Source organism: Brachionichthys hirsutus, unplaced genomic scaffold, assembly GCF_040956055.1.
Source record: "Brachionichthys hirsutus isolate HB-005 unplaced genomic scaffold, CSIRO-AGI_Bhir_v1 contig_696, whole genome shotgun sequence".
In the NCBI taxonomy this organism is placed as follows: Eukaryota; Metazoa; Chordata; class Actinopteri; order Lophiiformes; family Brachionichthyidae; genus Brachionichthys; species Brachionichthys hirsutus.
In genome coordinates, this window is record NW_027180387.1 from 211,631 (window position 1) to 222,595 (window position 10,965).

General features: G+C 42.1%; 1 protein-coding gene across 1 annotated transcript; it reads left to right on the forward strand.

Annotated features, from left to right (window-relative positions):
- Positions 1 to 655: 655 nt before the first annotated feature.
- Positions 656 to 4,826, forward strand: LOC137914440 (17-beta-hydroxysteroid dehydrogenase type 3-like). The gene is made up of 11 exons (XM_068757990.1): positions 656 to 806; positions 2,798 to 2,844; positions 3,076 to 3,151; positions 3,276 to 3,383; positions 3,484 to 3,551; positions 3,826 to 3,870; positions 3,985 to 4,019; positions 4,148 to 4,229; positions 4,302 to 4,367; positions 4,465 to 4,614; positions 4,716 to 4,826. Exons 1-11 carry the CDS (start codon positions 656 to 658, stop codon positions 4,824 to 4,826), a joined length of 939 nt encoding a protein of 312 aa, XP_068614091.1.
- Positions 4,827 to 10,965: the final 6,139 nt, after the last annotated feature.

Sequence of the window (10,965 nt, forward strand, 5' to 3'; positions counted from 1 at the left end):
TATCATTTCAATGACAATAAAAGATCATCTTAAAATAAAATTTTAGTCAGAGGTTTATGTCCCTATAGGTCATCTTTATTCAAATAAGTTTAGGTGCAGAGCTAACAGGGAAGTGCACATGTTTTGGCATGAGGTCCAGGAGACAAATTGTTGATTTAGATTAAATGAATAGAAGAATATGAGAAGTTATTGATATTCCAGTGTAATTCGCGCATTCTTTGGTTCAAGAGGTATCTGAAGAATGAACAAAGTATTTGACCTAACTTCTTTGTACAACTGCACCTGTTAAGATACAGGATTTTAGATGATGCTTGTGAACGTGGTCGCACATTTTAAAATATGAAAAATTATAATGAAAGTTTCAGTTATTAAAAGAGTCCCGAGTTCCAACTTGTTAGATATTGTCAAACAACCGCAAACATGTCTTACTCGGAACCTCAGTAGCTGAACGGCGTTATTCTTCAATACAACATGCACCGCATGTTTCTGCATGCAAGTTGGAGGTAGAGTAAGAGCCTGCATGTGTGTGTGAGTCTGTGTTGAAATGGGAGTGTCCTCTGGTACAGCTAATCCCTCTTTCTGTCATTCTTTATTTCTAGTGAAAAACTGTTGAGGAGACGCCGAGAGACAGAAATTTGTTTTGTGCCAGACAGGCATGGATTCAATGGAATTGTTCTTCATTTCTCTTGGTACTGCGGTTGTTGTTTACTTTGCAGGGAAACTGTTGCTTTTCAGTAGGATGTTGTTTCCAAAAATATGCTTTCCAGTGTCAAAGTCCTTTTTTACCTCTATGGGAGAGTGGGCAGGTGAGATTTGTGTCCATGTACTGTTTGTCCATGTGTGTGTGTGGACTGTAATGTGTGCTACATTAGGCCATAAGTGGCTAATGAAACAATGAATAACCCTATGACTTTGAATGATGTCACAAATAGCATTAGCCACGCTGAGAATAAATTATGTGTTTTTATATAGCACAACACAAATGTGTGTGCTATATAATTATTATTGATGTATAAGTAAGTATAACTAATAAGCTTGGATCTCCATAAATGCATGACGACCATTTAGTAACTGCAAGCACGGCGTTCCAAACTTCCTGTTACTTCATACTTTTAACTGCTGACAAGAATGGACTTGATCTCTTTGATCTTAGAGTCACTTATTCATACCTATCGATTTAGCGCTTTAAATATTTTGCCATTTAAATGAACAGAACATTCAGTCCGTGTTAATCTACAGAAGGTTCTCTGCCAGCCAGTGAAGTTATGATGCAATAAAAATTATTGTATAGCAAAGGGAGGCAAATTAGTGTCACTGGTGTCAGAGCTACATCAAGCTGTTGACTTTCGAACCTTTTCTGCTCGCCTTTAGAAAATGATGCTCTCGTGTTGTTTTCAGGTTGACATGATGAATTAATGATGGCCGGTTGTACTAACGCTTCAGCTGCTGCCGACAAAACCGTGCAGCCATGTGAACTTGAGAACTGTCTTTCAATGTTAATATAATTGGGGGCGCATGCTGGCGCTAAAAAGATGGTGGCTCAGTAATTAGACACACACACACGCACACACACACACACACACACACACACACACATTCTTCCGCAGGTCCCAGAAAAGTTTCATCAACCTACAAGAAAAATCATCATTTGGCATCTTCTGAAGAGGTTATTCAGGTTCCCACAGACATAAAAGGGGCCTTATAAAAAAGCAGAATATACTGGGCTGATTTGTCCTTTCTTTCCAAAGTCCACTCTCATTCCATTCCAGCACAGTGGAGCAAAACAGCCATTAGAGAACAGTGTGTTCTCGCTTGTATAAACCCTGTCCCTCAATGTTCATTTCTGCACCCTGACACTTTGAAACTACATCTGCACAGACGGAGTCGCCCACAATTCTGTCTTTTTCATTTTCCTGAGGAAAGAAACTGGTTTGTGGGTCAACTAAGGTAAAAACAATAATAAAATAATTCGATTTTGTAATTTCTATGAGTGCATGTCTGAATTACATTTAATTTGTAGAAATACCTGTCAGGATTTATTTTGTTACGTGTCATTTCTTTTATGTTAAATTTTATATTAAATTCTGTGAAATTAATAATATTGATGGTGCAAATTGAATTGATATTTTTACTGCATGTTCAGCATCACTGCAACTGCTTCATGATCAGCTCCAAACTGCTTCAGAGCATGCAGGAGGTTGCTTGTTGGTTATTGTAACTTCCATCCACAACCTACCACCTCAACACAAACGAGGGTTGTTGTAGGACTATTGATTTGTGGTTTCTGATCTCACAAACCTTTGTGTTGCTGAAGTGAGGAACGCCCAGCACTAATAATCATCTTCCAGAGAAACAAATCATGTTACAGCTTTTCAGAGAAATGAATGAAAAGCAGACATCCTGTTCATTCTGTCACCAGGCAAAAATAAAGGCATGAGCACACACCGAAATATTAAATTGCTGCTTGCGTTTGAGCTTCACTTAGCCTTAAATGTCAAACCAGGCAGGGCCTAATATCGTTGCCCATCATATTTATAATTGTGAAGATTACTTACAAACAAGCAGTTCCCGTTTGTCCCAACAAATTCTTTATCGGAACTGTGGAACACGCCGTACAGGCTTGTAAGGACAGGATGGGTTGGGCACGGTGTAAACAAACACAAACACAAACACAATGCAGGGATTTGTCCGACAGCAGAGCAGAGGGAATGGTGTGATTGATTCATCCTGCCCTTCGTGTTTGAAAGAGAAGGTGATGAAGGAAAGTGTAACACAAACCTCTGCATCCATCTTTTAGTGGTGACGGGTGCGTCAGAAGGAATAGGGAGAGCATATGCATTTGCGGTAAGTGTTAAATCGCTCATTTCGTGTCTGTTTGAACTTTACACTTGGCATGTAGTAAAACCAAAGTGAGATCATAGCCAACGGTAAATCATTTGCTACATCAAGACTGTATGTGAAGTCCTGTCCAGCTCTCTCTCTGCAGGTTATATATATATATTTTTGACTTGATGCACATCTGCTAATCCCTGTCTGTGGCGATTTTCCCAACAACCACTGCTGCTCTCGGCTCAGCTGGCTGAGCAAGGAATGAACATCGTACTCATGAGTAGAACCAAAGTGAAAATGGAACAGGTGGCCAAAGAAATAAGTAAAACAAATGTTTTTATTTATTTACCTATTGCAAAATTGATTTAACACAAATATTTGTTTTATCATTGTCAGATTCCTCAATATTCAATAAACTACTCACCCCATTTTTCCATTTCTCTTAGGCATTGCTACAGGGAAGAAGGTGAAGGTCGTAGTAACAGATTTCATAAAGGAAAATGTCTTCAGCGATATTGAGAATCAGCTTAAAGAACTCAACATTGGGGTTTTAGGTTGGATTTTTTACAGAACATATGAACACAAGTGAACATGTTTATAGGATATACAATACCTTTCTCCTTTGAAAATGAATCTTTTTCTCTTCTACCCCAGTCAATAATGTTGGCATGTTGCCCAACATGATCCCCTGTAAATTTCTTGAGTCTGCAGATCTGGATCAGGTCAGTTCCCCTGTGTTTACACTGAGAGTTATTCCCTGCCACCCGAAAGTCAGTGGAAGAGCGTGAAACCACTGGCAAGCATTGTTGATGCATCATCTACATGAATGTACATGTGCAAACTCAAGCATGTGCATGCAATAGAACACACACACACACACATACATACACACACACGGAAGAGAGAGGAAGAGAAAAGAGGAAGCTATCCCTGTTTTAAAAACTAAATTGCACCCACCTTGTCCATAAAGTGTTTTCATGTTGTTGTTTCTTTCAGACAATTATAAAGGTGATAAACTGCAATATCAAAACTATGGCAAAGGTAAGAGAGTGTTTGTATAATGAACTCTGGTTTGTAATTAATGTTTATCGGACAATGGTCAGATAAATTATACCATTCATTCGGAATTCATTGATTGACTTTATCATCTTCCAGATGTGCAAAATAATCCTTCCAGGAATGAAGAATAGGTTTGCTACCCTTATTGTCCTACTGTAATAGGATTTTGTTTTGTTTTTTAAAATCACAACATGGCGATTCCTATTTAGATTCTAGCCAAAGGTGTAAAACCACAAATGTCTTCCTTGTGCTGTTGCAGGGGGAAAGGGGCAATTGTGAACATCTCATCTGGGATCGCCTCCATTCCATTCCCCATGTACACCCTGTATGCTGCCAGTAAGGTAAATACAGCACCGTGCACACCTCCAAGTCGCAGCACGTAGTCATTCAGGTTCTAATTTGTCTCCATGCAGGTGTTTGTAGAAAGATTTTCTCAAAGTCTTCAGGCTGAGTACAAAAGTAAAGGGATTATTATACAGGTACTCTAATATTCCTAAGTCTCCATCTCAAGATCTGTGAGACGAAGAGGAGCGAAGGACTTTGCAGTGATTGTCTGAACTCATCTTGTTTTCTTAGGTTGTGGCTCCATTTGGAGTCTCCACTCGAATGACAGCTTATCAGGAAACCAACATGGTGACTCTGACCCCAGAAGACTTTGTGAAAAGCTCCCTGCAATTCATCAGAGCTGGAGATAAGACGTACGGCAGCATCTGTTATATAGTTTTGGTAAGAGTCAGCGGCACAACCGTCTGAAGGGAAAGAATAATGACCGGTTACATGGACGAGACTAATTTTCCCTGTGTGTGTGTGTGTGTGTTTCCGTTCAGGGTTGGTTGCTGCAGACCATCCCCCTGAAGCTTCTCTATGCGGAGCCCATGCTGTGCAGCATACAAGACTATGTCAAGAAGAAAGTCGCACAGAAGAAGTGCAGCTTTTGAAAACAGTGAACAGCAATGTAAAACTGTTTGGCTTGAATATTTAATACTGTAAATAAATTATAATTGCGGAAATGCTGATTACAAACCAAGCTATTATTACTTTTTGTACAGTTGTATGTTTCTTTTCTATTTTGTACTGCATTACGGGAAAGCTTTATTTTGCTCAACTCTGGATGTCGGTATGCTTTTCTTTTTTTCACATACAGAATTTAAAGGTCCCATATTATGAAAAACTCACTTTTCCCATGTTTCTACACTATTATGGTGTTTTTGGGTCCTTATCAACCCCAAAACTGCTAAATAAACCATCCAGGCAATCCTTTGTAGTTTGCGTAGGTCTGTAATCACCTTCTGAAACAAAAACCAAATGTCTTTTAGAGCTTCTTTGCAAAGGAGAAAGGCCAACTGAGGAGGAAGAAGAGGAGCCGATGAAGAAAGCTTCTTTTCACAGACAAACCACGAGTCATACTGAGTACACAGGTAAATCTACAGCCGACTCAGCACAATGTCCGCTCTGCCTTAATGAGGGTTGAGAGAAAAGATAGGTCAGAGCGACCTGAAGGATTTGTGTGTGGCCTGGCTGAAAAGGCTAAAGTTGATCCTTACCTGTGCAAAAGAATTATAGACAAACTATATCTGTATCAAACTGTCAGAAAATTGATCAGGGCAGTTATTTAAAATAATAAATACAAGTTTTTATTAATATTGTAGGCTATTGAAGGCCTAGTTATTTTAAATGTGTGTTAGATCAGATGAATCAACAGCTTCAAGGGTTGAGGATAATTTTGTAAATCTATCATTTATGAAATTTTTCATTTCCCGGTAAATTTGAATAAAATTAATTCCTGTGTATCCTGTTTAATCACTAAAGCCAAAATTTCAATTGATTTCTTCTGGATAGGCTCGCAAACAGCAAAGAGCAGATTCACACAGCAACGTTTCATTTGAAAATAACTTTCTTCACACAAGACAGCGTTGGGTTTAAACTAATGTGGGGTCAGTAAAACTCCAGTGCAATTCTGGATTAATTTTGTATTTTTACTGGGTCAGGTTGACCCAGTATTTTGGCAGGGTTATAATGGATGGGAACATTTATGACTCAGTTTGTTTTAATAAGTGTTTGACTGGACAGGGGCAGACGTTAACATGATTTACACTGTTTTTATATTTTTTAATGCTTAGCTTGATTTCTTTTTCACAGTGTAATCTTTTTGCTTTTACATCAACAAGTATCTGAACACAGAGACGGACGGAGGGCCTCTTTTCCACTTGCTGATGTAAATTACGAACGCATCTCTGATTCATAATATTTTATTTTAGTTTATTTGGTGTGTGGTATTTGTATTCATTACAATTTATATTACACATCTGGCTCATTCACAGCAGATGTCGCCCTTCACACACGAACCTGAGATACGGTTCACCGCTGAGACGCGTCTCCTGCGTTCATGGTAGTACTACCGTTAGCCACTAGAAGGGAGAACCAGCATAGAAATGTACTGGATGAGGAGCAGGGAAAAAACAACACACACACACACACACACACACAGGTCAGATTATGTTGGATTTAAGATCTGAACCTGTAAATGATCAAAAACTGTTTTTGTACTGCAAAGACACCAAATTATAAACCCTCACACAAATTTTAGGATAAGGGTGATGGTACATGAAACGACAGCAAAGCTGCTCTGAGGAGAAAAGATTATGTGTGTGTGTATACAGTATATATATAGTATAGAGTACAAAACTAAAGTAAGCAGCAAGTCAGCCACAATGTCTTATTGAAACTGTTGTTTTTCATGTAATTAATAATAATCAGATTGATTTAGCGTAATGCCACAACTCTTCCCACCGGTGGGAACTTCCAGCATGAGTGCTGTAATGTTCTCCTAGAGAGGCACCTTCTTCAAGTTGTGGTCTGATCAGGGACTTTCTTCACCTGAGGTGATCTGCAATTTAGCGGCGCACATGCTGATGACACCTAACGGCATCAAAGCCTCTTGAACATCAAATGAGGCTCTCAGAGTGGCTCCGTTAAAGGGTCACTGTCATAATAGCAGGTTCCGGGTAGCCGGAGAAGAAAGCCTCTGTGTGGCAGAGCTTCTCTGCTGCGTTTGGAAGTTAATGGTATCACCTTGGATCGGATCATATTTTAACACAAATATAAAGTCAAATTTATTTTATGTTGCTTCACAGTAAGAAGGTCGCAGGTTCCAATCCGACTTGTGGCCATGTTCTCCCCGTGTCTGCGTGGGTTCTCTCCGGCTTCTTCCCACCACCAAAATCATGCAAATTAGGTGAATTGGTAACACTAAACTGTCCATGGGTGTGTGTGTGTGTGTGTGAATGACTGTCTGTGTGTGGTCTTGCGATGAACTGGCGGCTTGTCCAGGGTGTACTCCGCCTCTCGCCTGTAGACTGCTGGGATAGGCTCCAGCACGACCCGGTATAACGGGCGAACCGGCTCAGAAGATTAATGAACGAATGAATGTGTGTGTGTGTGTGTGTGTGTGTGTGTGTGTGAGAAGGGGAGAGAAAATGAGAGCGGTGATGCCTTTGAGGATGCTCCTTCTGCTTGCTTATTGTTTCAGTGAACAGAAGGCTCCACAGATGATCCAAGACAAGCACACAGCCACAGCAGCCCACCCAGGAGCCAAGGTCAGGACCGGTGACCTTCAGACACATGGACACACACCACGCAACCGAGCCCGGTTCACCGATAGTTTGTAAGGCTGGCCTGGGAGATTTGGTCTCAAACTGGGTTTTTTTTAATCTAGAAAACAATTCCCTCACGTCCCCCCCCCCCCCCCCCCCCCCCCCAAAAAAAAAAAAAAACAAATTGTGCAATTGTAGAAAACTATCAAATCCAAAAAGCCAGCCATTTATGAATCTATAATTCCATCAGTGGTTTTCTCTTTGAATGTTTTCCATTCCCTCAATGTGCTGCGCTTGTCAGTATTAAACACCAGTATAAATATTAGAATATTTATACAAGCTGAAATATTCCTGTGGCACGACTACTACCATGTCTCTCAAATTCTGCTGCTGAAAACACACAGCTTCACTCTCACAGACGAGGCTGGGGGGGGGGGGGGGGGGGGGGGGTAAATACCTATTACCTCTCTTCTGCTCGGGATGGAGGTCTTTGAAACTCAAGAAGATAATTCCAACCCTTCATCTCCTCCGAAAGGGGACGGGCTGCACCGTCAGCAACGGAAAGCAAACAAGTTGGGGGGGGGGGAGATTGAGGGCTTTATAGAGAATGGAGGTTCGGGAAGAAACAAAGGAAGGGCTTCACATGGGAGACGAGTGGAAAGAAAAGGCCAGTGGCTTCTCTGACAGCCTGCATGTGGCGAGGCTTTGCTTGTGGAGCCTCACTTCAAGGCGAAGGGCCCTGCAAACATAAACAGCAGCGAGGCTGCAGCTGGAGCGGGGGGGCAGCCGCCTTGCTCACCGAGCCCCCTGCACTAAACAATGGATCAAGTGACGCACAGACCTTTGGCAACGCAACAGAGAATCAGGCCCTTCCTTGCATACGTTTATATCTCTGCGCTTTCAATATTTAGCCCCTCGGGAAAACACATCATTTTGTTCTGAAAGGAGGAAAACAGCAGCCCATCCCAACTTCAAGATGGGGTCAGAGAGGCCAAGTGTCATTTTGTGCAAAATTTGGATGCAACACACTCCTTTTTAACAGTTGCGTAACTTTGTCAGCCATCGTTCGGTTACTCCTGCAGCTATGGAAAGGTGTTCGGAATACGTTTAGCTCATCTGGGTTATATCTCTTTTATGAAGAGGCACAATGGGGAATGGAAGGACCCGGAAGACAGAGAATTATTCCAAATTACAGCTAATAGTTGCCCGGGTAACTGGATAGGAATAGTGTGCAATTTCCAAAGGGAAGGTGTCTCCTTCTTTTTCACTTTCAGAGACCTCCTCGGCCTGTTACCATAACAACGGGATTCAGTTTCCTCTGTAATTTTAGTTGTTTGACTGCCGAGTCACTGAAGTACTTCGTTGTAGGCCTCAGACGCAGTTACCTTTATGCAATCCCACAAGTTGTCTCGTTGTTTGGTTAGCGTCAAAACCAAAAGAAGAGCTCACACCAAATCCAGAAAGTCCCAATGAGGTCATTTCTGAAGTTTAAAAATGGAAGTTGCATCTGCTTCCAGGTCGCGCCGATGCTTCAGAGTGCTTTGTGGATATGTGGACGCTGGACAAATTATGACATGAAATCAGGTAAATAAAGACTGACAAGCCGCATCAACCTCGACGTGAGGCCTCTTTCTGTCGTGTGCTGCTATACCTTGATATTTTCCCGACAACACCCTGAAGAGGCGTGAATTTAAAATATCCAGACCAGTTGGCTGAACCGGAACCCGTCGGCTGCTGAGGTCAGATGATGCATGTGAGGAAAATGAATATATTAGGTCTGTGATCGTCATAATCTCTACTTGCTGCTGCAATGAATGGCATTAACCCGGTCACTGTAAAGTCAAATCAATACATGCCTCCACCCTTGAATTTAAGGATTGTGACATTTCTCAGCTAAAGAGTCATTTTGTTCTAAATACTTTTTGAGGAATATACTTCAAGATTTAATGTGATATGATGGAGGAGTGGGATTCTCTTGGGAAATATCCTGATTCCACAGCAGCCTTAAGAAATAACAGCATATTTTATTTTATTTTTAACCAGCAACAGCTTGGAGAAACTTCTTGGCGTACATTTCCCAACCGATTCATGGAAACCTGCGCCAGGTGCGACTGGAGGCCCAAGTCAGCACGGGTCAACAGTCGCTCACAGCCTTTGACTAATCAAATCAAACTCGGTCCTGGCGTCTGGCTTCCTCAAATAAACCAACGCCGTCAGAGCCGCGGCTCTGCAGCTCTGTCCGACGGCTCCGTTTAGAACAGGCTCACAGACACCCACGTTATAGTGACAAGAATATAAACAGACTTTATCGCTGTGCCCTTGTCACAAAGAGAAAAGACATGAATGGGAGAGTTGGAAAGACTCTTAGCTGGTGTTTCTCGTCACTCCCTCCAGGTATGGAAACTATAAAATGCAACCGTCTGACCGACTTTCCATTTGGCCACCGATCCTGCCAGAATCCTGCCATGTAACAAAGATAAGACAGCTTTCTATGCCACTGGTGTGTGTGTGAGCCCCTTAATTGCCAGTTAAATGTGACGCCTCTGCTATCTGACTTGAACAGGACTATGACCACAGACGGACAGATAGGGATCTGCAGATCTCAGTTATGGCTTAAACAGACAGAGACAAAGGAGAGGAAGGCGTTCAGGGGGCTGAGATAAGGGAAAGAAAGGGCTTTCTATTCTGCCCTGTCTGTGATTTGAACAGGTGTGACAGTTGTAGTGGCCTCAATATGTGAAGATAGTCCAGATCTACCACCCAGAAGGTCTGCACGCTCACACACGCACGTTCTGTTTACCCAAGCTGTATGCTCTGTCGAGGCACGCACGTCTCTTCTCCTGTTTATTGATAGCGATCAGCACTTTCACATTTCTGTGGAACAATACACAACGCCTTTGAAACAGAGCAGCTCCGTTTGGGGTTCAGCGCAACAGCTGAAAGAGGTCAGACACAGCTGTGGGGTTCAGCACATGCTCTCCAGTTATCGAGCCGAGCGAGATTTGTTTTTGTGCATATCGTTTTTACCATAGGGGCTTTTAACACACCTAAATAGTGAGACACAGAGAGAACGGGTGGATAGATGCGTGCAAAAACTCCTCTCAATCCTTCCACTCGTCCTCCACTGCTTATTGTTTTTTCCCCTAATAGTGCAGCAGTGTCTGAGCCAAGCCACAGACTGATTAGATTACCGTGCAGAACAATGTGCCGAATTGCCACCCATTCTCCATTTCCACACGCTCTCATGCAGGGTGGGGGGGGGGGGGGGCACTGACTTGTTCTGAATGACTAAGACATAACAGGGTTGTAAGTAATATATTTCCACGTCCGGCCACCAACCGTCCCCCGAGTGGCAGCTGTGGTATCTGGCAACGTTGAAGGCAAACGTCTGCAGTGGCTCTCTGTGGCCCAGTTAATGAGCATTTATAGTAAACTACACATGCGCATGATGAAATACTGTTAATCTGCTGCAATGTTGAAATAT